General features: G+C 42.1%; 2 protein-coding genes across 2 annotated transcripts; both read right to left on the bottom strand.

The window, feature by feature from the left end:
- Positions 1–1,041: 1,041 nt before the first annotated feature.
- LOC133504599 (SAM domain-containing protein SAMSN-1-like) lies at positions 1,042–9,500 on the bottom strand. Its single transcript, XM_061827010.1, has 8 exons — positions 9,344–9,500; positions 8,545–8,619; positions 7,300–7,428; positions 7,107–7,206; positions 6,297–6,448; positions 5,956–6,201; positions 4,578–4,725; positions 1,042–1,649 (listed from the first exon to the last, which is right to left on the bottom strand). The coding sequence occupies exons 1-8, from the start codon at positions 9,398–9,400 to the stop codon at positions 1,495–1,497; spliced, it is 1,062 nt and encodes a 353-aa protein (XP_061682994.1). The 5' UTR covers positions 9,401–9,500; the 3' UTR covers positions 1,042–1,494.
- A 2,750-nt stretch (positions 9,501–12,250) lies between these two features.
- LOC133504929 (uncharacterized) lies at positions 12,251–23,752 on the bottom strand. Its single transcript, XM_061827670.1, has 9 exons — positions 23,637–23,752; positions 18,963–19,097; positions 18,198–18,244; positions 17,564–17,604; positions 16,582–16,671; positions 15,564–15,658; positions 14,475–14,598; positions 12,406–12,830; positions 12,251–12,304 (listed from the first exon to the last, which is right to left on the bottom strand). Exons 1-9 carry the CDS (start codon positions 23,658–23,660, stop codon positions 12,251–12,253), a joined length of 1,035 nt encoding a protein of 344 aa, XP_061683654.1. The 5' UTR covers positions 23,661–23,752.
- Between the last annotated feature and the right edge of the window lie 2,632 nt (positions 23,753–26,384).

The raw sequence follows: 26,384 nt of genomic DNA, 5'->3' as shown, positions 1-26,384 counted from the left end.
GCGATATTCTTGTGTTCCACGGAGTGGAGCTTTGGCACCACATATAAATGGGATCTATTCTGTAAAATGACGTGTCTACATTGTGGCCACGTTGGTAGGGTCAACCTTCCCATTCAGAGGCAATGCATGCAAATTATGTCATAATTTGATTTTCCTTTTGCTTTTTATACCAACATTAAAGTGTGTGCTCCACACACAATAGTACATATACAAAAACAGTCGAACAATATTCTTATACCTTGGAAAGTTTAATCCGAATTTCTTTGTTGCGCTCAAACATTTTTTTCGCAACTGTATGGAGCATAATGTTGCGGTCATTGTTGTTATTTTGGTTTCCAAAGCTTTAAATTATTACGTTAAAGAATATAATTTCTAAAAGTATGTATCTTTAACCACAATTATTTACAATATTAAAACGTGTTTTTTGGTACTTTTTGATCAAATTCAATTCAAAGTTGTTCCAGTTTTGTCATAAAAAAAAAAAACATTCAAAATCAACAAAAAAATGCTGTTTTGATTTTTTTTTGCAATTTACTCTTTTGAAAAGTTGCCTAAAATCCACATTTATTTTTTGAATAAAATAATTATACTGTTAAATCATTGTTTGTTATGTAATAAATATTATCAATAGAATTATTTTTATAATTGTCACAAGTACTATCATAAAGAAAACATTCACAATTATTTACAATATATTGATTGATTGAAACTGTATCATTATTAAAAGTACTTCATAAGTTTATACAAATTAAAAATGTGCAATTTCTTATTAAATTATTAGTAAATATATTTAATTCCCATTAAATCGTCTTCAATAAAAAAAATAATTCATTTAAAATAATGTTAAAAGGATCTTTGTTTTACTTTGTTTAAAAAGTTAATTTACATTATTAGAATAAATGTGATTTTCATTATTATTTTCACTGACATTTGTCCAGTGTTTTCAGAACTGTAAAAACAATAATATTTGAACTCAATGAAGTTGGCAGTTTACCAATTATTTACAGTTATATTCACATTAATACACTATTGTCTCTCCATACCATTCTTACAAGCACATTTATTTACTGCAAAGTAAAATAGGAATACAGTATACACAAAGGCAACTTTGGATTTCATACATTATCCCAATCCCATCCCAACAAAATATTCCATTCATCACTTTATTCATAGAAAATAAAGGTCACAATAAATGTCGACAGGGTGTCATGTGGGAGTCTGCAACGACAGAATAAAGACGTAAAAATACACGATGATTCCGAATGAAATAAATACGATAAAGTGGTGATTTTGAACACAATCTCACAGAAATAAACACCAGAGAAACAAGAACGACATGGTGATTATTGTTGAAAATGTGACGATATGATGTCAAGTACAGTATATCACCAAAACCAAAATCGAGAGCGATTCTGCACGTGGTAACATTTGTAAGTATCCACGTGGCTCGGTCACACTTTTTAAACGGATGCGTCCTTTGGATGCGTACAAATTTTAAGAAGCCGCGGCGTGCGTGAGCTGGTCTGCGTCCTCCTTGCTGTCGGAGCACTCGGACGGGATGAAGCAGCCCGAGTCCCGAGGACAGTCGCTGTCTTCCTCCTGCGGGCCGCCTGAGGATTTGCTCTCTTCTGCGTCTTTGACGTCGTCACCTTTGGGGAGGGGGGCACAAAAGTCACAATTGCACTGAAATATAAACTGGAAATATGGTTGAATAATGTAACCAACACACAGGGTATTTATTTGTCCTCTGGAATTTGTATCCATTCATTCTCTCTCGTGTTATCCTCACGAGGGTCGGGGGGGAGTGCTTTTGAGCCTATCCCAGCTATCTTCGAGCAGGAGGCGAGGTACACCCTGAACTATTTAATCATAGACCAGTGGCAGAACTTTCAAATCTATTCTAAAGCTGACTGGAAGCCAGTGTAAAGACTTGCTCAAACCTCTTTGTTGTCGTCAGAACCCGAACTGCAGCTGTTTAATGCTTTTTTGAAGAGTCCAGTCAGAAGACCGTTACAATAGTCAAGTCTACTTGAGATAAAAGTCTGGTCTGCTGATCACATGCAAGCCTTCACACTGGATATGTTCTTGAGACGGCGGAAAGCAGTTTTAGTACCGTAATTTCCGGCCTACAAGCCGCGTTTTTTTCCCCACACGCTTTCAACCCTGCGGTTTATGCGGTGATGCAGCTAATTTGTGCATTTTTTATAACGGCCGCAAGGGGGGACTCGAGTGGAAAAGGTAAGATTGAGACCGGTTGGATATATGTGCCGAGGAAGTGAGTTTTACCGGTCCTGTTAGCGCTGCCTAGCGTTAGCGCTGTGCTAGTGTGTTGCTGCTGTGTTACTGGTTTGTCTCTGATACTTACTGGTAACCGGTAAGTTTTATTTCAACCGGCCCTGTTAGCGTCAGCCCAGCGCTAGCATTAGTGCTAGCACTCAACTCTATTTATTTTAATACTCTAACGTATTTCTTTGTAAATATCTCGTGCTTCAATGTGATTTTCAATGCGCGCACTTGCGGCTTTTACACAACTGCGGGTTATGTATGTACCAACTTGTATTTCCTTTACAAATGTACTCTGGTGCGCTCTGTAGGCCGGGAATTACGGTAACTGATTTCAATGGTAAAAGGACTCCAAACTCAAAGCGTAGGACTTGCGACTTGACTCGGGACTTGGATGTCTTGACTTGAGACTTGACTCAAAACTTGTTTACAAAGATTTGAGACTAACTTGCGACCTCTATTCATATTTATGGCAACTTTAGAATCTTCAAAGCACCTAACATACCGTAATTCCTAGCTTACAGAGCGCGCCTGGTTATAAGTCTCGGTACGCAGAAAGAGTTTAACGCTAGCGTGGCGCTAGTGTTAGCACGGGGCTAGCGTTAGCGCGGGGCTAGCATGAGTGTGGCGGTAGTGTAAGCATGGGGCTAGCATTAGCCTGGGGCTAGCGTTATACTCTCTGTGTACCGAGGCTTATTACCAGGTGCGCTAACGCTAGCGCCGCATCACCGCATAAAAGCCAGGGTTGAAAGCATGTGAAAAAAGTCGCGGTTTGTAGGCCGGAAATTGCGGTACATGTTTATGGAATGTTGAGGAAGCTGGAGTACCCCGAGAAACAAAAAAAAAAAAAAAAAAGAAAGACAGGGAAAACGTAAACTCCACACAGCAATGCTAAAGCCCAGATTCGAACCCCAAATATCAGAACCGTGAGGAAGATGTGCTAACAACTCTCCTTCAACCTTTTGTGACCGACTGTGACTTTTGAGTACAAAAAAAATCTCTTTCCTAATTTCCTAATCATTTTGCCAAGGTTGCCAAGTTACTACCCGAATGGAGTCCCAGCTGGTAAAATGACCGACATGCGACAAACAAGTTGCCATCTGCGCGGGTTCAGTGTGGCAGAACAAAAAGCAAGACTCGAGCTAACCAAGCGGTTTTGCTCCACGTCCACACTCGGAATGGGGAGATCCGGTTTCTACTTCCTGTAAAGCCTACATCACAACTTTGGTCTGGCGTATTACATTTGAAGGTGTCAAAAACATTTCCAACTAACTATGGGGGAAGTTTTAGAGACTGGATGTTTATTCAAGTGGTTAAAATCTTGGTTTTAGCAGGAGCGGAGAGACGCTTTCCTATCAGTAATCTGAGGGTCATGTAATAAGTAATATGATGGCAAACATATTTTTAGTTAGACTGTACTGCACAGTGGACAATTGTTTAGCACATCTGCCTCACAGTTCTGACGACCCCGGTTCAAATAAATCCTCGCCCGAGCGGAGTTTGCATGTTCTCCCATTGCCTATATGGGTTTTTTTTTTTTTTTTTTTGCAAGTCGGAGTTGCCGGGGTTTTCAACAAATAACAATGGCTTTAAAAAAAAATTTGAATCCCATGAGAGTTTTTTGCTCCCAAAAGAAGATTTTTTTGGAACTGCTCGTAATTTCCAACACCCTGTCTAAAAAAAAAAAAACGTGTGAAAAAAAAAACTCCAAGAACATCCATTCATCGGTTCTCAATGCTGCTCTTCCTGTTCAGGGTTGCGGGGGCTACTAGAACAAACGGTGTCAAACTCAAGGCCCGGGGGCCAGAACTGGCCCGCCACATCATTTTATGTGGCCCGCGAAGCCAAATCTAGAGTGTCAATTTCCACGATTCTTGTAAAAATATGTACTAAAATTTCAAACTGTAAGGCATTACAAGCATTTTTGTGTTATCAAACGGGAATGGTTGAAAAAAAAATGTTTTCTGATTCCAAAACTAGTTCATAAATTGATTATGTAAATATGAAGAGACAATTAAATATTTGGGGGAAACCGGAACCACAATGTGGCCCGCATGAAAAATGAGTTTGACACCCCTGTACTAGAACATCAGAACTTTATTTGGTGTTACTCGGATCTTATCCTTTTGAATGCTATTTAGGGACTAGTCTGGACTCACTAGTCTGTGACTCACCAGACTAACGGCTAGTATGATAAACTATTGAAGACACTATATTAAGTGTCATAGGGTTATTGATTTTGATTTATTAATTTATTGTGTTTGGTGCTGTGTTTGTGTGTGTGTGTTGCCGACCTTCTGAGTAGTGAGACTGGGACGCAGCCAGCAACTTGCGTCTGTGCTCGGGGTCTTTGACGTTGAGCTCGATGAGATGTTTTTCCTGGAGGTGGGTGAGGTCCTCCACCGTCTGGTAGCCGTTGAGCAGCAGAGCAGAAGCGTACTCCTGGGAGAGGGCACACGTCAACATTATGTTCTCGGAACTCTGTCATTCACATTTAAAAAAATCTACGGGTGTGGTCAGTCATGCCCGCAGATATAAAGTTGCGGGTGTTTTGTTTGTAATTATGCGTGTACCCCTTTAAGAGCAGAGAGGGGCGGTGTCAGGTGAACTAGGAAGTAGAAGTAGGCTGAGCAGCAGAGACGGTGTGCTTCCGTGTTTTCAAAAAAACTGTAAATGCTACTGGCGTCTTTTGCGTGCGTAAGAGATCACACAGGTTTCTGTAGCTACGAGCGTTTATTGGAGTCCGAGGACATGTAACACAGCGAGAGGCTATCATAGACCGCCGCAGGTAAAAACATAGAACAACATCATGGATAACGCAGATAAAGGACCCAACCATAACACCTAGGAGCGGTGCGACAACCAATAATCTAAAAACATAGAATATCATAGATAACACGGATAAAGGACCCACCCATAACACCTAGGAGAGGTGAGACAACCAATATTCTATAAACATAGAATATCATAGATAACAGTGATAAAGGACCCACCCATAACACCTAGGAGAGGTGAGACAACTAATAATCTAAAAACATAGAACGACATCATAGCTAACACAGATAAAGGACCCACCCATAACACCTAGGAGCTTTGCGACAAACAATAATCTAAAAACATAGAACGACATCATAGCTAACACAGATAAAGGACCCAACCATAACACCTAGGAGAGGTGAGACAACCAATATTCTATAAACATAGAATATCATAGATAACAGTGATAAAGGACCCACCCATAACACCTAGGAGAGGTGAGACAACTAATAATCTAAAAACATAGAACGACATCATAGCTAACACAGATAAAGGACGCACCCATAACACCTAGGAGCTTTGCTTCTTCTTCTTCTTCTTTTCCTTTCGGCTTGTCCCGTTAGGGGTCGCCACAGCGTGTCATCTTTTGCCATCTTAGCCTATCTCCTGCATCTTCCTCTCTAACCCCAACTGCCCTCATGTCTTCCCTCACCACATCCATAAACCTTCTCTTTGGTCTTCCTCTCGCTCTTTTGCCTGGGAGCTCCATCCTCAGCACCCTTCCGCCAATATAGTCACTCTCTCGCTGTCAAATCACGGAAACTGAATGAAGGCACTAAAGCCGGCAAAGCGTCAGTGAGGAGACCAACAAGGGACCATACATGCTAAACCCTCCACAAATGTCAGCGTCCTCACCTCCAGATTTAATCGCTCCAATAACTCCAGCAACGTTTTGGGTCGAGGTCTTTGGCACACTTTCTGTTGTCGTATCTTGGGCGAATCGTCATTCTCATCGTCTTCTTCTTCTCCTTCTTCCTTTTCTTTTTCCTCCTCCACCAAAACGTCCACGTAGATAAACTTGAAGTTTCCCACCCTGTTGTTGAGCATCCCTGTCCAGATGCCCATCGGAGGCTTACTGATGATGCTGATGATGTCACCAGCCTGGAACAACAATGGAAAATCCATATTTGGATGGCGCCAGTTGGTTTTGCAGTTGGCACAAGATCATTACATCGTATAAAAGACGCGTATCAGACCTTGAGTTTGAGGGAGTCCGTGTCGTAAGGGCTGGGGACGAAGTCTGTGTGGACACGAGCTCTGCCGCAGAACTGACCCTGATAGGAGCCGTCCTCCTCCAACCTCAGACTGTCCCTCTGACCAGAACTGATGGACTCGCTGGTTACACCACCTGAAGCCACGACAAGCAAAAACCAAGGCTCATTACATATTTTGCATCTCACTGTGGCAATTTTTTTTTTTTTTAAATGTAACTACACTGTCACGTCTACATTCCAGGATCTGGTTATCGCACATATTAAATACACAAGATTATTGAGAGGCATTCATTTTGTAAACTTAGTAGAACGTCGCTTTATGTCGTCCAAGTCCAGCGACTTGCATTAGTTCACTAAGCATATTTGCCGCATTCAATACGGCAGACGCGCTTATGTTTCTGCAAAGTGCAGCAATACGCATGCCAGGCCGGTAGATGGCGTTACGTTTTCACACAAATATCATGGGCAAGAGTTGCTCGTCATCTCATTTTTTAAAATCCAATATTTCTTTAAGTTAATAATGCCCTTCATCGTAGTTTATGTGTCACATTCCAAGACTTTGGTGAGTAATACAGCTTCACTGTACATTTCGCTGGAGAAGTATAAAAAAATAGGACTTCCGTACCATGTTCCGCCATTACTGTGTGACTCTGTCATACTTTGCGCATGCTCAGACCGAAGACGCATTATGTGAGGCAGAAAAAATAAAAACAAAACTAATAAACATCTCGCTAGTTGAGCAAAAACTTTTCCTGTACGGATAGTATCATGTGATGTGATTTTTAAGCGTACTTGAGGAACTTTGGCCGCTGTAAAGACTTTCCAAAGAGTTGCTAGCCCTTGTCGAGTTCTTTTCAGGTGCCGGTGTCCCCTCAGTCTCTGTGTCATTACACTGTCACGAAGAAACGATGAAAATGTTCATTGCAGCACATTTTTACCCAATAGGATAAAAGTCAATATTGTGCTACGTGTTAGGGAAGCTCACCGTCTCCTCGGAAAAGGATTTGGCGTGTTTTTTGCCCATTTTTCTGCGCATGGTCAGTGAAATGGTCTTCATTTTCTTCCCAATCCCAGCAGACTTGTTTGCCTCCAAGCTCTCACATTCTTCAGGTAGCTGTGAAAACACGTTTTTGTGGAAATTTAGCTAATTTTCCGAAAATAACAAAGAGAATATGAATCTTAATCTTCCCCTTTAAAATGTTGTTTTTCTAAAAAATATTTCTAAATAATTTCCACATTGTTTTTCATATGACAGAAAGGTGGTTTACTCTTATACGCACGGGCCAGTCGAGACATGAAGTTTGACTATGTTAAATTATTAATACACTTTTTGACAAAAGGCACATCTATGGAAGTAGATTAGTGCCACCAGTATTTGAAATGTAAAGTGATCACATTTTCAATCGTTGGTACATTTCGCTAAAATTCACCGTCTGTGCCAACAGGGAGAACACCCAGCCAATCGCAGTTGCGCTTTCTTCATCACGTGACGTCACATGCTAAGAAAGCGTAACTGGATTGGCTGGCTGTTCGGCTCTGACCTGAAGTAACCCTGCCTGGTGGCACAGACGGTGAATTTCAGACAGCAAATTGTATCCGGTTGAATTATTAACATTGAAAAGTTCCACTGAAATACAACCATTGAAAATGTGATCGCTTTACATCTCAAATTAAAATCCTGGTGGCACTAATCTACTTCCATACAATTCCCTGTCTAAAATTCACCGTCTGTACCACCAGGTAGGGTTACTTCAGGTCAGGACAGAACAGCCAGCCAATCCAGTTACGCTTTCTTAGTATGTGACCTCACGTGACTGAGTAAGCGTCAATGCGATTGGCTGGCTGTTCTGCCTGGTGGCGCAGACGGTGAATTTTAGGCAGTGAATTGTAGCCAGTTGAATTTCATACAGCGAAAGCAAAAAAAACAAAACTACTCTTATAACAATTATTTCATTGAAGTTGATGCAGTTCATATCTCAAAAAATAACTCGGGAAAACTTTTAAAGCTTGCCTTGTCTTTAGGGAAACAAATCAAATACCGTAAAGGGGAAAAAAACCAAAAACGAACCTTCTACTGTAATTGTCATATATTTTTATGAGGGAAAGGGAACTCGTAGATAAAAACAGATTTCTGTGAAGAATGTGTGATTTTATTTTAAGGCTAAATCGACCCTACTGAGGATACGCAGCATGAATGAATCTCCCTGCCTGAAAAGTGAACTGTACAAACCGTATTTGTTCCATTCTCCTCTGCTTTGGCAGGATTATGTCTGAGACCTTCAAATCTCCCAAAGCTTGTCGAGCGCTGTGGATGACATTACTTATTAGTTTTTGAATCGTCAAAACAAACCGCACGGGCTTACATTCTGAAATCGACGAAGACGGTCGTTGGGGTGGACTATAATAATACGGAGGTGTTTCTAATATTTTGACCTTTTTATAAAGCGAATAATACCGAATTAAAAGAATGCGATCCCAGTTTATTTGTAGAGCAATCCCACACCACTTGTCGATTTATAAAAATATTTTCAATGCAACTCATGTGTTGATGTCATTACATTGTCCATGGTGTACCTAATGATGTGGCCAGTGAGTACGTAACACGTTGTGATGGCTTTTTATGAATTATCTAATACAATAAACAGAGTTACCATGACGCACTCAAGCTTGCTTCCCTTTCACTCCCAATTTTAATACGTTTTTGCTCCAATTTTCCATCAAACAAATGGTCATTATAATCTCTCCCAGACCCTTCCGTCATCTGCACAACAGAGCAGCGAATAATTATGTAAAGCGAGTAATCCCCGGAAAAATCCCGGGTCAAATATGAGCCGCACACTCCTCGATTGTCCTCTGTGGATTGATTTTAATGCCGCAGCGGGCTGAACAACATCTTCCGCCATCCCAAAATACCAACAGGCCAGTTGGAGGGTTTAATTCTAAAGCCCTCGTCTGAAAATTTTCAAGAGTTCAAATATGAATATAATTTCTATTCGCCGGTATATTAAATTGACAGCGTCCCCTCCTACCTTCGGTTTGCTGCTCTTTGTTTTGTCGGACACATTGGAAGCTGCCCTCTGCAACATTTTCAAGTCTCAATCTCGATTCTTGTCTTCTTCAAATTTTTTTTTCGGGGAGGGTCTCCTGACTCGAGAGCCGAGTGCGGGGCTGTGCGTGTGACTGCCTTGCAACACACAGGATGTGAAGCAACTGAGTTTTTGTGTCTGCTGTTGCAGAATCGCTTTTGAAAGTGGAAAATTGAGGCTTTGCGGCGCCGCTCGACGAAAACATCGACATCATATACGGGAACTGTTGCATTTAGTTTAGGGGCCAAATGAGGCTTGAGGTGAATCACGTGGTTGTTTTGTTGTATTGTATTTTTACTTTGGTTAGATACCATTAATATCGCTTCTTCTCAGAGTTTAACGTACCGTATTCTTCGCACTATAAGGCGCACCTGAAAGCCTTTAATTTTCCCAAAAGTTGACGGCGCGCCTTATACTCCGGTGCGCCTTACATATGGATCAATATTGAGCCTTTAGTGCAGCTCCATCTAATGGATACATAACGTAATCCCAGCCTCTACTGTATTCTATGATTATGATTCTATGCGCCTTACAATGTTGTGCGCCTTATAGTGCGGAAAATAGTGTACGTTGGAAGCATTCTCTCGACTAATGAACACTGCCGGTCGATCCCTTGTATTTTATGGTTGAATTGTGGTGTACGCCCTGGACCGGTCGTCAGACAGTTGACTCGACAAACTTCCTTCAACCAAGAAAAAGTTGCAGGTTGTCGCTCCGTGATTTCGTCACATTTTAAGGGGAGTTTATTTTGAATGAGTCTTGCTAGTCTGGGAGCCATCCCTGCCTCCATTCTCTGAATCACTCACAGGAGAGACCGAAAGGGTCACAAGTGTGCTGGCGTCTGGACTCCACCCTGGGACGGTGCCCAGCCAATCGCGCACAAGCTATGTAGAAGTGGTGGGCGGGGCAATGCGTAGGTCATGTGATGCAATGCCACCATTGCTGGCGTTGGGACCGCGGGAATATAAAGTGGCCTTTTGTCACTCAGTTTTGTGTCCAAGAAGAATGGTTCACCCCATCGTTTTATGCCATCCTTTACAAACAAGGATGTGGTGTGCATCAGGGTAAACACAAATTGCTGCAACGCTGAGTCGAGTTATCTGCTCTTTTTCCAATTGTTTATTTTTTTAATTTGAACTGCATTGGTTAGCATTTCTACATATTTACCTTTTTTTTTCCGTCCACATAAAACTAGAAAAAGTACATTTGGGAAAAGTTCAGTATTTCACAAACTTGTCCTTTTTTGTCATAGCTTTGTGGAACCGAGTTAAGGTTACATGATGCCAAAGGATTTTCAGCCTCTTTTCTATTCGTTTCTTAATGTTTGACTCTGTGTTTGAGGAAGTGCGGATCCTCGAAGTGGTAACTTTGTTCTGTCGAAATCCTTTCCCGTCTGTCACTTGTCACTTTGTTCAATCTTCTCCTTTTATGAAGCGTCATGACGCATTTAAGAGCTTTTTGCTGTGGACTAACTGATGTCCTCAGTAGATAGCATTTGAACCATTCACTTGTAAAAAATGAAGGATTCTAAAGACCAAACAATTTGCCTAACCCCTGGGTTTTCCAATCAATTTTTCACGGTAATCCACAGGGAAGTCATTTAGATTTGTTTTGACTGTTTTTCCATATCGTGCGCTTTGAACTTTGTCTATGAGAACGGCTTGCTTGTAAACTGGTATTTCCAAAAGATAACAACCAAGCACATACTTGATTAGGCTGGCAACCAGTTCAGGGTGTACCCTTCCTCCAGCCCGTTGACAGCTGGGATAGGCTCCAGCGACCCTCGTGAGGATAAGTGGCAAAGAAAATGGATGGATGGATATTTTAACCAACAGTGTTACTGGTATGATCCAATTCAAATAAACTTTGCAGAACAAATGTGTTGCATTAGAGATAGGGTGACAAGCTCGGCCATCCGGGAGGGGCTCAGTGTCCAGCCCCTGCTCCTCCGCATTGAGAGGAGCCAGATGAGGTGGCTGGGGCATCTGATCCGGATGCTTCCCGGACGCCTCCCTGGTGCGGTGTTCCGGGCATGTCCCACCGGAGAGAGACCCCGGGGGACGACCCAGGACACGCCGGAGAGATTACGTCTCTCGGCTGGCCTGGGAATGCCTCGGGATCCCTCCGGAAGAGCTGGAAGAAGTGGCTGGGGAAAGGAAGTCTGGGTATCCCTGCCGGAGAAGCGGTACAAAATGGATGGATGGATGGATGGATGGATGTGGTGCATTGCTGCCCAGCTAATAAACATGGAGGCACATAACACTGCAACGGCCACATGTCAAAATTTATCGTAATGCTAATTGGTACTAAAGATACAAAGGGCTCGTTTGGAATATGCAGTAAAGCGTCTTCATTTTATGTCATCAAAGGGACTGTTTACTAGCAATAGGCGCTATTGTTGTGGCTAGAGTTCACAGTGTCAGTATTTACCTATTTAATATCTATGAATTGAAGTAAAATTTACTACCAGACTACCTCACTTCCATCCTGGTGATGACAGCAGAAGCACTTATTTGAGGGAGGGGTTGGTTTGTTAAAGCGGATGACGCAGGCAGTGACGAATTGGAGCATGGCTGAGATTCCATGATAGTAACACGACTTTCCATGTATGTCGTTCATCTAAGTGGAAGATTTTCTCACTGAGGAAAAAAAATACTTTGCTTGGGGTTTCCTGCTTTTGTATGACTTTTGATAAAACCTTCTGGCCATGAAAGACAAACATCATCCCTTCATAAAGGTACATCTACGCAAAGTTTCATGAACAGTCACCTAAACAACCCATGTTTACTTAAAAAGTAAAGCAAATGAGTGTTTGTGTGGATGACCCTGAAAAGACAGTTTGTCTTTCATTCAAACAGCCGAGCAGGTCTGGTCATGTGGGCTCATGTGGTCATATATGGTCATCTAATGACGTCCATCCAACAACAAGTGGCAGTGAACGTGTGGCTAAGAAAAAGCTCAAATGTCAAATAGATATGTTGCTTGGTACTTTTCTGGAGACTTACGTTTGGTTCTGACAGATCCAATTCAGTGATGGACCGCGTCACATTTGAGGGAGTCGGGTTTTTACAGTTCGTACTCGGGCCGCCGTCCTTGTTTTCCTGCTCATGCATCTTGTCCCCGCGAAGCAGGCTGAAGTCGTCGGAAGACACGCGGTACTCCGTGAGCGGCCTGCGGCACGTGTGCTCCACGGTGCCCCAACCGGGACATTTGTCAGCCGGGTTGCTCCAGCGCTGGTTTTGGCTGTGATTGTGATAGTGAGTAGGTGTCGCACCACCAGACGAGCTGATCATGTCGGGGCCCGGAGTTGTGTTTTCCTGCGTGGGAAGGGTGGAGGACTTTCCCAGGTAGATCCTCCTGTCGCACCTGTAGAGCACATCCAGGTAGTGTGGCTCCGTGGGGGGACTTGAAGGTCCTGCTGCCGGGTGCCCTGAAGACAATAGAAGATGTAAATAACGTTAGTTCCCGAAGACAGAAAACTAAAGGTGACAACAACACAATGATTGTTCTGCTTTCAGAGTCATAACGGCCCTCTGAGGGAAACTGTAACTACAATGCGGCCCAAGAGAAAAATTAGTTTGACGCCCCTGTTATACAACACTGGCGCACAGTACAGGGAGTCCTTGGTCTACGACTGAGGACCGTTCCTAGAGTTGTGACTTAACTGGAATTTGGACTTAAGTCGGATTCCAGCATTAAAGTCAGAATTTACAATCAAAATACTCTGTATAGAAAACGAATATATTGAAATAAACAAGATGACGTGCTTTGTATTACTCCTGAGAGGTGGATGGAGAAGAAGAAGGGGAGGCTGCGCTTAGCTATTGCTAAGGAACCCGGTCTTCAACCCTCTCCATCTCGACAAGTATCAAAGAACCTTGTTTTGTGATCATTGTATCCGACAGAAGAACGGAACCCTTCATATGTGGTAAACTACGGGCTTTGTCTTTAATAATTGTCACCACGGTCGACCGACTGAAGCCTTGGCGGTTTTGGTGTCTCTCCGTTCTCCAATCTTTTCATGATTTTGAGCTTCGTTTCCATAGTAATGGATTTTCTCTTGGCTGCAGAAGCATTCCTAAAAGACACAGCTTTGTTCTTTGGGACGATAACGTCTAAAAAAGAGGGCGAAAAATGCGAAGATACTCCCGGCGACAAGCATTAGCCAGACAAAATGGCGGACGGGGACGTGCGTTGTAAATTCCAAACGTCTTGGGTCGAGACTGTCTTAACCCGAGGACTCCCTGTATTTTCAATTTGGCCTTTTTCAGACTCAACCGGTGTTATTAATATGTAATAATTGTCCATGTTTTTCCAGTACATGTAAAAAAATGCAAATTGATGTCCATTAATCTTGAGCAGCTGAGGATCAAACATTACAAATTTGATTTTGATGGGGATCCGGAGAATAAGAGGGCATTTACCGTTGTCTAGATTTATAAAATGCCTCATTAAAATCATGAGTCAAAACTTGCGATGCTAATAAACAACATCAACAAGAAAGAACAAAGGTCTTCTTTAGTTGTGTCATGTGGTGTGTACTGCATTTTATTCTGATACGAGACGGAAGCAGTGACATTGATCACCGCAGCAGCGTCGGGACTGTGGGGTATAATGCCAGCAACCTGATCAAATTTCCCCAAATTGACATTTATCTTGTCCAAGGCACTTGCAATTTTGAAAATTGGATGACGGGTTGTTGAGAAATTGCCACGTTCCGCATAGATTGGTAGCAACCTGTCACGTTTCTAACAATACTCTTTCCGAGCCACGCATTGTCCAAGATTACAATCAGAGCTACGATTACAAATTTGCTTCATCAACGAGTCCAAAATACATACGTTATCGGCTTGGTGTGCTTGGATTCCTCGCGTGACCGCGTACTACAAATATTATCTTGTTGTGCCTGTTTTTTACCGAAACTAATGTGTAAATTCAAGTCAAACCTTATGGCTATGATTCAGTGGAAAAGGAACACTCGCGGAGTAAATTGGGCATATGCAAGATTGGATTTTTATGATCATGACATATTTGGTGTTCTTCTGAGGGCCATTTTAGTTGGAAAAACTTTTACCTGTAGTATTGTGACTTTTCTTTGTTCCCTCTTTTCCATTCTTTCCAGTCTGTTTCTTCCCAAGTTTTGGGTTCCTTTTTGCCGCTGGTTTCAATTCTGTTGCCGCACCTTTGGTGTTGATCTTCTGAAAAGAAGCACAGAAAGACAGACATAAAAAAAAAAAATCAATTTAAAATTTGGCTGTTGCTTATCCACGGCTTTGTTTGCTTCTTACTATTATGAGCTTTAGTAGGAATGGAGGCTAGGTGACCTGCCACGAGGGCTCTAAGCCCTTTCTCTTGCTCTGGCATGTGGCTCAGAGATTACACAGAGCCACGGCGCTCTTCGGACCATCTGCACTGTATTAAAACCCAATCAGCATTTACATTGAATTAATTTTACCCGCCAGAGACAGACACAAAAAGGTTGTAATGAATATGAACTTTTAATCCATTGGCTGGTTGCTTTGGAACTTTGAGTATACTGTACAATAAATTATTTACCTGTATATGTTACAGTATTATTGACATTTACAGCCCCGATGCATATTTTATTCACTTTAAAAAAGTATACATTCACAAAAAGAAATAGGAAAATGTAATATTTACAGTATATTTCCGCTATCTGGTATAATTACACTTGTGAGATTTTTCCCCAAGTCTTTCACGCATGTTGAGGGATTTTTATGGCGTATACTTTCCAACAGTTTAGAAATAGATAGAAAAAGAGACAAAAGTCTTCATGTCGTGGACCAAGTGTGATGCTAAAGTGAAACCGTCGGTAGAGTGGTTTTAGCGGATAAAGATCTCTCTTGCAGACTTGTGTTTTATCTGGGCATACTCTCGTAAAATAGTTTATATTTTACTGTAACACAAATTAGATGGCAATCGGACTGAATTCAAGCTGATTTTGTAAGTTATGCGTCTGGCCGATGCACAAAAAGGTCGTGACATCTTTATCAGAGATTCGTTGGTCGGTTTGACTGAATCGCGTCTTATTTGACCAATCAGAGCCCACACAGTGTTGTATTAACCCATGCAACCAACACCCAGACAATTGTATTTTATTGACAGAAGTTTTTAAACCAACTCAAAACACGAACTGGTTTACCTGACTTGGGCAATTTTTGTCCCTCTTTTTGGTACCCGAATGATGGGCTGATTTCCCTCCTTTGCCGTCACCTCTATGCTTCATCTTCTTCAGCTCTACAAAAAAAAGAGAGTTTTGAAAAGTAAACAATCACCCATTTCTTCTTTTCCTTTCGGCTTGTCCCGTTTGGGATCGCCACAGCGTGCCATCTTATTCCATCTAAGCCTATCTCGTGCATCTTCCTCTCTAACACCCTCTAACACTTCATGTCCTCCCTCACAACTTCCTCTCGCTCTCTTCCCTGGTAGCTCCATCCTTACCGTCCTCCTACCAATTTCCTCACTCTCTCACCTCTGAACATGTCCAAACCATCGAAGTCTCCTCTCTTGAACCTTGTCTCCAAAACATCCAACTTTGGCTGTCCCTCTCATGGTCTCATTTCTAATCCTATCCAACCTGCTCACCCCTGTAGAGAACCTCATCATCTTCATTTCTGCCACCTCCAGTTCTGCTTCCTGTTCCTAATCCGTACATCATGGCCGGCCTCACCACTGTTTTATAAACTTTGCCCTTCATCCTGGCGGAGACTCTTCTGTCACATAGAACACCAGACACCTTCCGCCAACTGTTCCACCCCGCTTAGACCCGTTTCTTCACTTCCTTGTCACACTCTCCATTCCTCTGTATTGCTGACCCCAAGTATTTGAAGTCGTCCACCCTGGCCATCTCTTCTCCCTGGAGCTTCACTCTTCCTCCTCCGCCCCTCACATTCATGCACATATATTCTGTTTTTCAATCACCTATTTGCCACATAAAATTGGCGTCCATTGAGCCATTTTTACTGATCATCCTGAGCACTTTAGTAAATGTCGTTTTATTTGTGTTTGCTGTAATAGATAATTATTCCACGTTACAGAGTTCTCAACAGTTTTGATTAAAATGTGAAGGCGGGGGGGGGGGGGGGAAGAGCAGCACCCCGCGGAGAGCCCAAATGAACATTGACCTACAGTTCAGCTTAACTGATTTATTCCCCATTTACCTTCATTGTGATTGTTGGCAATGGGGACGACTCGTAAATCTTCTGGGCCATTGGCGGCCTTCCAAACGGCCACATTACAAACGGCGTTATCTGTTTAGCAGCGGGGAACAAATCACAAATGTTGAGGATTTTAGTTGGGAAGTCGGGATCAACTGAGCACGGTCAAACGTGGAAAGTCAGCAGAGTCGCTCATTTCTGGGTTTAATCTGAAAATAGCGGAACCTCTACAATGAATTATTTCTGCTACATTTTTTTTCAATGTTTTAAGCGGTTAACTTGTTTTTGAACTTATGCAACGACAGTAAAGCCTCGGTTCTCAAACGTCCCCGTTTTCGAACAAATCAGTTTTCAAACAAACATTTCAAGATTATTTTTGCTTCTGTTTTCCAATGAAAATTGGAAAAAAAATAAAAAATACAAATAAAAATAAATACATTTCTTAAATTCTTTTTTTTATATAAAGTATTTCAACTATACCTGTATTTCTACTATGCAGTTTATTATCAGGAAACGCTTAAAAAAATGCTTTAAAAAGCCCAATTTTTTAGGCTTGGAATGCATTATTTCTTTTTCCATTCATTGTAATGGGAAACATCGATTCGGTTTTTGAACAAATCACTTCTCGATCCGTTTTCTGGAACGGATTGTGGTCGAGAACCGAGGCATCACTGTTGTACACATCTTTGCAATTTACCATTAGATGTCTTTCTCTTTTAGCATCCTTATTTTGAAAAGTGGTTTTCTTGTTTAAACACTTGTAACATTTGTCGAAAAAAATGTGACTAAAACTTTGCCCGTACAGCTTTGGCAGGTTTTATGAATTATAGTGGATTACTTACTTAGTGGATTACTTAATTACTTACTTTTCCTTGATTTCTTTTTGGAAAAATATCCAACATGAAAGGTTCCACTGTATTTATGGTTTTAAAATGTATTTCATGTTAAAACAACAGTTCAAAAAAAGTGAACTGATTGAACTCACCCAGCGCTTCGTTGTCTGATGAGGATTTGGATACTTGTGTTCTGAAAGTACGGTAAACAGACGCATCAGTTACCTGTATTGTCTTTTTACATGCTAGTATTCATTTAAAATTCTGGTATGTATTTTGAACTGCGTATTTATTAGGTGGTTTAAAAAAAAACACACACAGAAGGGAGTGATTCTTCGAAATAATGGTAGCAGTAGAGTCTGGGCGACTTTTATAGGTGGGCTTCCAATCCGCTTAGTTGAACGATCCCAAAGCCATCATCGGCTTGATCTATATTCTGTATTACCCTGACTATGAAGAACTAAATCTTTATAACTTGCACTTTGTGACTTTCAGTGACGTTGCAGACAGGATGTGGTGGAACAGGGTCGCTTGTTAAGAAGCAGACTGCTGCGCCGCGAGATTTTCAGTATTAGCGTCTAGAGAACATCAACGGCGAGGCTTTCGAGCCTTGTGGGGAAAACCGCTTTTGCTTGCCTGTCTGCACGCACATTCCAAAAAGGTTCGATTATAATGCAAATACAATTCAGCCTGTGTCATAAAACACAAATAATATATGATATTCATATTTGCCTTTGAAAGCAAAACGCAATATGTTTTGGTACTGTATATGTACTGGTAGCTTACCTTCGTTTCTTTTTCTGAGCGCTGGTGCCTGGCCTCATTGTCATTTCCTGGTGTAAAATATGACAGTTAATGTTACTTTATGTTAAAAATTACGAGCCTCTATCGAACAGTTACTTGGAAATAAAATGCAGAAATACAAAAGTAGTACAGTATATGTAGAGCAGTGGCAGAAATCTATTGCAATTTTTGTGATAATATGCACAAAGGTACATTTACTGGAGCATTTGTATCACCATTCAGCCTTTGAGAGCATTTGAAATGCAAAAAAAAAAAAAGGAACTATTATTAAAACCATTTATGAAACATGTTACTTCCAAACAATTGCATGAGTCAAAAGTCATTCTATGAGCGATGATATGATAAATTGTTGTCAGATCAAGACAACGGCAATCGGCCCACCACTTCAGCGCAGCGTCACGTCATTTGGCTTCCTGTTGCATTTGCAGGCGACTTTGTGTAACTTGGCACATTGTTGGAACCATGAAATGACATAATTACATGAGAAGACTTGACATAAAGTACATGACACGAAATGACGGGAAGTGGACTCATTGTCTGCATCTGCAACGTTTTCACTGTGAAAGTTTCATAATGAGCTCCGTTTTATTCGATTCAATCTGATTAGCCGCTGCTTCCGCGTCAATTCCCTCCGAGTGGTGCTTTGCTCCCTTCCCCTTTTTTTGGGGCGGGCAAACCCCGCGGGGAACCCTTGCGGGCCGGTACGCAGAGCTTTCCAAATTCCCCGGGTACTCGAGGGCCTCTCACCATGGAAATTGACCTCCCGGAACCCTTCCACCTCACGTCGTCGTCGAGCAGAAGCGCCGGGCTGCACGAGCGCCTCGGAACGGGTTGAGGGGGGCTGTCGCCGGCGGCCTCATACAGGCTGTCCATCGAACCCTCCTGGTGGCATGTACATACAGTATAGACATACAAATTTAATTGTAATTTTGTCACATAGTCAATGTAGATTGTGATTTTTAATTAGGTTTGGGCCTTTTTCTTCAGATGAAATCATTGTTTTGCATATGGTATTTGGAAATTGATGTGTTGAGTTAGAGCAGGGGTGTCAAACTCATTTTTTGTCACAGGCCGCATTGTAGGTCAAGTTTCTCCTGAAGGGGCGTTATGACTGAAACCATAAAAATCAAACGCCTCATCGTAATCACGGATCAAATTTATGAACTGGTTTTGGAATCGGAAATCATGCAAAATGGGTTATTCAACTCTTGCTGGGATTTGGTCACACAAAAATGCTTGCAATATCTCAATATTTTCATTTATGATGTGACGATTTGGAATATTTGCACATACACACCGCCCGTCGCTACTACCGATTGGATGGTTTAGTGAGGTCCTCGGATCGGCCCCGCGCGGGGTCGCCCTGGCCGCGCCGAGAAGACGATCAAACTTGACTATCTAGAGGAAGTAAAAGTCGTAACAAGGTTTCCGTAGGTGAACCTGCGGAAGGATCATTACCGAGAGAGAGAGAGAGAGGTTGGATGGCCCGAGCAGTGGTTAGAGCACTGGTTTGATAAACCAGGGGTTGTGGGTTCGTATCCCACTGGGGCCTCCACTCCCTGAGAAGGGTTGCGTCAGGAAGGGCATCCGGCGTAAAAATTGTGCCAAACATATGTGCGTTCATCTGAGATGACACGCTGTGGCGACCCCGAAAGGGACAAGCCGAAAGAAACTTACTTACTATGGAAGTTGAAACATGACTTTGCGGGCCACATAAAAACATTTGGCGGGCCGGATCTGGCCCCCGGTCCTTGAGTTTGACACCTGTGAATTAGCGCGTTGGCCTCGGAGTTCGGAGGTTCCGGGTTCATTCCCCGAATCGCCCGTGTGTAGTTTGCATGTTCTCCATGTGCATGCGTGGGTTTTCTCCAGGCACTCCGGTTTCCTCCCACATCTCAAAAATATGCAACATTCATTGGACACACTAAATTGCGCATAAGTGTGATTGTGAGTGCGGCTGTTTGTCTCTATGTGGCCTGCAATTGGGTGGCGACCAGTTCATGGTGTACCCTGCCTCCAGCACTCCCGTGTCCCTTGTGAGGATAAGCGGCGAAGAAAATGGATGGACGTCTTTGAAGGATCAAATTTCTTTTTTGTTTACTAGCATGCATCATAGAGTTTTTGAAAGTGTTTTGAGAGTTGACACGAGGACCAGTTTTTTCCTTCAGCTGTATAAGCATCAAAGCAGAACTCATTTATTAAAAATGTACTTCATAAACATTTGTCCTTACCGTCCTAATGGAAATCCATTGTTTGCCAAAGGGTTCAATTATTTGTTTTTGTGGTAAAAAATGAATTGCTTCGAGGTTGGCGGGAGGAGGGGCATGAGATCGCGCTCATCCTTCTGGTAGACAGTATGGAGCAATTTTTGCGGATTTTTTTGTTTTTCCCCACCCTACTCTATTTTATGAATGGATTTAATCTCGTCTATGTGCTAAATCCGACGGGCGTGGGTGGGACGTCAAGCAGCTTTTTAAGGTTATACTTGTGGGGAGGGGGCTGTACAGTCGGTGGAAGGCAGAGTCATACGAAATGAGCAAATAATCATTTTAGTGGTGCATGCGCAACTGATGATATAATACATCCATCCATTTTCTGTACTGCTTATCCTTAGTAGAGAATGCTGCAAAAGTGGTACGGTTTGGAGTTCAAATCTTATTTGTGATGTCTCTACTCAGTGAGCACCCAAATTGTTAACTCCAGAAGTTGTTTTGCTTGTTTTTTGGCTTTGTGAGGTTACCAGTGATGGCACAGGCAAAAAACAACCTTTTGGGAAATATGAAATGATATTGCAGCTAAATACACGAGGAATCATACAATGACATAAATCTGTATCTTTACCCACTCAAAACACATGTATCTCAAACATATTTTCCAAATGAAATGAAATTTTTATTAATCCATCACAACCCCACATTGTGCTCTTTAGTGTTTCCGCCATGGCCACCAGGAGGCAGTATAATGCAGACAGAGGCACAAACGAAGAAGAGTTTCACAACTACTATAAGCAAGTGAGCAAAGCACATTTATGACGTGCATTTCATACACAAAGCAACCTAATGTGCTTTAAATTATTAAAAGCATTTAAAAGCAAAGAAAAACACCTTGTAAATATTTAAAATCAAGAGAAAAATAATAGTACAATTCAAGAACTCTCTCTGCAGAATCTAAATCGTTGAGTGATTTATGGAGCAGCACCATAACTTAAAAAAAAATCTCTTCTGAAGCTGACTGTAGAGGTTCTGACTCCTTTGTTCTGGTCAGAACCTTAGCCGCAGCATTCCGAATGAGCTACTGCTGTCACATTAGTGGTTTCTCGCAGAGGATAAAGAATATATGCCCCGTGAAATTATTGTTGTGTTTGTGTTCCACTATCGGTTGATTAATGTGTTATAATACCTCAACAGAGATTCTATTACTCAACCGATCTTGGGGGTTTTGCTTTGTGTGTTAGCATTAAGCTAGTAAACTAGTGCACTTAGTGGGAACACCATGACGGTTATCGACTTTGTCCCGAATGGGCCAGATAAAAATATACAAATACATACAATGAAAATGAGATGTTAATTGTTTTTATAAATACTTGAAATTTGGACTCCTATCCACTTAAATCCTATTTTACTGAATCACGCATATTTTTTTTTACACTTCAGTTCATTGTTGGGACACACCCTCATATCCTATTAGTCCATTTAATATTATTATTATATATTGTAGACTATCTCATTTCTTTGTTCTTCTTCTCAGTAATCAACGTGAATGTCAAAGCAGGGCGGCACCGATTCCTTGGCCATTAAATCTGATTCTGATTCTGACACATCGCTTGACTACAAATATGAATATTACCAAGCAGATACATTATAATTACGGCATGTCACGATGTGTCTGTCGCTCGACTTCAAAGGTTGAATGGTTTTGCTTTCATTCCCCGAGCTTCGCACTCGACTTCAACTTTTAATCTATCCCGAATTCAGAACCGCTTCCAGGTCAACCAGCAGCACGGAACGGTGTGCGTTCCGCGAAGCAGCGCGTGTTCGCCGACGCCGTCGGAACGCGACACAGAATCAAATCATATTGAAGATTGGATATGGATATTAATGCGAACGCTGCTTGCTCCAAAGCTGTGGTGTCGAGATGGATTGAAATTCCTCCAAAGAGATTTGAGAATAGATTAAAAATGTGTTTGGCTCGTTCAGCATTCCTTCGAGGAACATAACCAGTTTTAAAAAATGGATAACCTATATCCATCCTCATTACCAGCGTCTTAATCAATATCCACGTCCTGTCTAGTATTTTGGTCATTTTTTTTTTAATAATAATAGTGCACGTGATAACACAGAAGACAATCTAGCCAGGGGTTAGAGAGTAATCTTCGTAACTGATGCACAACCCCAACATCTGTGCACAGATGAGAACAAGCCACGTGTAAGCGTGCACTTCGGGCCACAAGTTTCGGTGCACGGCGACAATGTAACGAATGTTTAATTCCTCAATTATTTAGCATTCTTGGCTGTTAACCAAGAGGAGATAAGTATTTATTAAAAATGTCCACGCTGTGATGCTACTAATTACCACAAAGTCTGTTTTTACAAAGATCCAACAATGTAAGACAAGTGCACTATTCATGTTGTAATATGTCAGAGTTTGCACTGCACAAGAGTCGTGTGTAATATTTTACCCCCCTGTCTAGTCGCTAAATAAACTATATTAATTTCTGCAATAAGTGGGCAAGGTGGACCTGTCTATAAGTTCATTTGTAGAACCACATTTTTTTGTAATAATAATAAACAATATGACCTGTGTATTAACAAGTCTAGAGTTCAGTCAAAAAAAAAAAAAGCAGTTTTATCGTGAAACAATAAAAACATAAACATGGAGGCGCTCAACATTGCAGAGTGATTGCATGTGAGAGTTAACACTAATCTTAATTGTCATTAAAGACCAAAGAACGTAAGATGATATTTAATATAAGTCTCCATAATTGAATTTCGTTTAAGAAACTGTGTACTTTCGTAGGTAAACAGTAGGACCAAAGTGTTGAACTGAAATAATTACATTTGTTTTTTTTTCTCAATTCGTTTTTCACGATTATAATCTTATTAAGGATTTGTGATTATACACATTTTGATACTTATTATACTCAATACCACTCTTATTATGCTGTTGTACATAATGTCATTTGGCACTCTTAGGATATACTGTACGGTAGTCTACACAAATGTAAATAATAGTGCTATGTAGTATACACACAAAATACTTTAGCTATATCCGCTTTTTAACAGTAACTTTTTTTTTTAGCATCTCTCAGTACAGCAGGACTCCAATTATGTCCCATGCACCCTTTGAATGCCACACCTCCTCTGCACAAAAAAAAAAAAAGATAATCAGATAACGCACACACACACAAGTGTAATTTCTTACCAATGAGAAGCAGAACAGGTTCATCCTGACAGCGGTGAAGCAGAGGAGTCAGCGTGTCAGGCGCTTACGACCCAACTCGGTTTGAGTCCAGCCCGTGTAGCCCAGCCCGGCTGCTGTCCTGTCAGCTTAATGCCGCAGTGAAATCCCTCCTCTAATCCAATAGAGCGACCGGACCACCGTTACTCGAGCGAGCAGATGACGCACAATTCGACAACACGCCCACCCTCCACTCATGCAACAATGTCACTGTGACTTCTTGTTGTTTACGCTTTAGTCAGAGGTGGCTAAATGTAGTACGAGTACTAAGAGTACTGTTACTGTATTTTCCGCATTATAAGGCGCATAGAATAGACAGTAGAGGCTGGGGTTACATTATGCATCCATCAGATGGGCTGCGCTAAAGGCTCAATAATGATCCATATATAAGGCGCACTGTCAGCTTTTGAGAAAATTAAAGGTTCTTAGGTGCGGCTTATAGTGCGGAAAATACGGTACTTCAAAATGATGTGACTCAAGGAAAAGTAAAAAGTAGTCCTCCGACAAATTACTTGAATAGATTTAGAATGGGTGCCGTGCGATTGGCTGGCGACCAGTTCAGGGTGTACCCCGCGTCCTGCCAGTTGACAGCTGGGATAGGCTCCAGCACGCCTCGCGACCCGTGTGAGGATAAGCAGCAAAGAAAATGGATGGACGGACATTTAGAGTGGGCGGCACGGTGGATTTTCTGGAAAGCGTCGGCCTCACATTTCTACGGACCCGCCTGTGTGCAGTTTGCATGTTCTCCCCGTGCCTACGTGGGTTTTCTCCGGGCATTCCGGTTTCCTCCCACATCCCAAAAACATCCGACATTAATTGGAAACTCTAAATTGCCCATAGGTGCGATTGTGAGTGCATCTGTTTGTCTCTGTGTGCCCTGCGATTGACTGGCAACCTGTTCAGGGTGTACCGCCCCTCCTGCCCGTTGATAGCTGGGATGGGCTCCAGTGCTCCCCGCGACCCTTGTGAGGATAAGCGGCTAAGAAAATGGATGGATGGTCATGGTCTAATTTGTCCTCCGATTTAACAGATGCAGTGTTCCAAAACTCGATTTGTAGGAAAAACAAGATCCCAATCGTTCTACGACCAAGGCGAATTCACTCCCTTGATGAAATGTAGAACTCGAATTTCCCACCCATGTTGAGAAATGTCCCGCTCCCGAATGATGGACGGTCGTCACCCCACTTTCCACTTGTGGAGCAAAGGTCACTCCTCCACAGCTGCCCGCTTAATCCGTCCACCCCTCACCTCTGCGGTCTGAGCTGGTCTAATGAGGAGAAGAAGCAGCTGGACAGATTAACGCATATGACCCATATTTGCACGCCGACCGCCACACACATATGCGTGGGGTCCAATTCTCAGCTTCCCTCGATTCTGTACTGCTGTTTCGGTGTTCTGTGGCTGGTTTCGGGTGCGCCCGCTTTCTTTTGATACGGCCGTTGTGTGAAGAATGCTGCCAGACGAGGGCCAATCACGCAACCTTAAACAGCGCAACAAGCACAATAGAAAATGGATGAACGATTGGTTTAAATCTCATGGTTTAAATCTGTTATGTGGGTATTTAATTTTTTTCATGCATTGATTGGATGGTTGGGGAGATGACACTTCGGTCTCAACTCCCAGTTCTGCTCTTCTCACAGACCAAAACGCAACAAAGCCAACAAAGGCCCTGAAAGATTAGCCCGAGCGCACAAATGGAGGTGCGCTGGTTTTGTCGCACTTTTGTACGCGGTATAATTTCGCTCGCTTAGTTTTACGGCCTCTGTTTGACGATGAGACTGCCGGAGGACCTCAGGGCTGAAGAGAATATTCTTGTTTTTTAAAAAAAACAGGCTCGAGAACCACCTTTATAATGATAGCTTTTAACTAATATTTGTTTTAGTTACCTATTTTAGATTCTATTGTATTTAACCCTAACCCTATTTAACTCCATATGTTCATTTTTATTATTTATGGTATTTTATCCTAATGTTGGGGGTGGGCATATAGTGTTACATGATTTTAGTATATATAACTTTAAGTCTGTCCGAGGGGGAAGAGCGAGGCTGCAGGGAGTAGAGATAGCGAGTGTGGACGACTTCAAATACTTGGGGTCAACAATCCAGAGCGATGGTGAGTGTGTCCAGGAAGTGAAGAAACGAGTCCAAGCAGGTGGGAACAGTTGGCGGAAGGTGTCTGGTGTGTTATGTGAAAGAAGAGTCTCTGCTAGGATGAAGGGCAAAGTTTATAAAACAGCGGTAAGGCTGGCCATGATGTAGGGATTAGACGGTGGCACTGAAGAGACAACAGGAAGCAGAACTGGAGGTGGCAGAAATGAAGATGTTGAGGTTCTCGCTCGGAGTGAGCAGGTTGGACAGGATTAGAAATGAGCTCATTAGAGGGACAGCCAAAGTTGGAAGTTTTGGAGACAAGATTCGAGAGAGCAGACTTCGATGGTTTGGACATGTCCAGATGCGAGAGAGTGAGTATATTGGTAGAAGGGTGCTGACGATGGCGGCGCGAGAGGAAGACCAAAGAAAAGATTGATGGATGTTGTGAGGGAAGACATGAGGGCAGTTGGGGTTAGAGAGGAAGATGCACGAGATAGGCTTAGATGGAAAAAGGTGACACGCTGTGGCGACCCCGAACGGGACAAGCCGAAAGGAAAAGAAGATGTTTTGAAGTCATTATCGTCTACCTTGCTGTTACTGTTAATCTTTTTATCATATTTAA

This window comes from Syngnathoides biaculeatus, chromosome 8, assembly GCF_019802595.1.
Source record: "Syngnathoides biaculeatus isolate LvHL_M chromosome 8, ASM1980259v1, whole genome shotgun sequence".
NCBI lineage: Eukaryota > Metazoa > Chordata > Actinopteri > Syngnathiformes > Syngnathidae > Syngnathoides > Syngnathoides biaculeatus.
The sequence above is the reverse complement of the archived record's forward strand: the minus strand, read 5'-3'. Positions and strand labels throughout refer to the sequence as shown.

What these genes read in the sequence shown, in the direction of transcription:
- LOC133504929 (XM_061827670.1), bottom strand. Translation starts at nt 23,660, where the DNA reads ATGAACCTGTTCTGCTTCTCATTG. An exon ending in ACCTGTTCTGCTTCTCATTG is followed by an intron (nt 19,098 to 23,636) that starts GTAAGAAATTAC and finishes ACATGCCACCAG; the next exon opens with GAGGGTTCGATGGACAGCCT. An exon ending in TGGATCTGTCAGAACCAAAC is followed by an intron (nt 12,305 to 12,405) that starts GTAAGTCTCCAG and finishes GGACGTCATTAG; the next exon opens with ATGACCATATATGACCACAT.
- LOC133504599 (XM_061827010.1), bottom strand. Translation starts at nt 9,400, where the DNA reads ATGTTGCAGAGGGCAGCTTCCAATGTGTCCGACAAAACAAAGAGCAGC. An exon ending in CAAAGAGCAGCAAACCGAAG is followed by an intron (nt 8,620 to 9,343) that starts GTAGGAGGGGAC and finishes TGTCATCCACAG; the next exon opens with CGCTCGACAAGCTTTGGGAG. An exon ending in CAGCGGCCAAAGTTCCTCAA is followed by an intron (nt 6,449 to 7,106) that starts GTACGCTTAAAA and finishes TCGTGGCTTCAG; the next exon opens with GTGGTGTAACCAGCGAGTCC.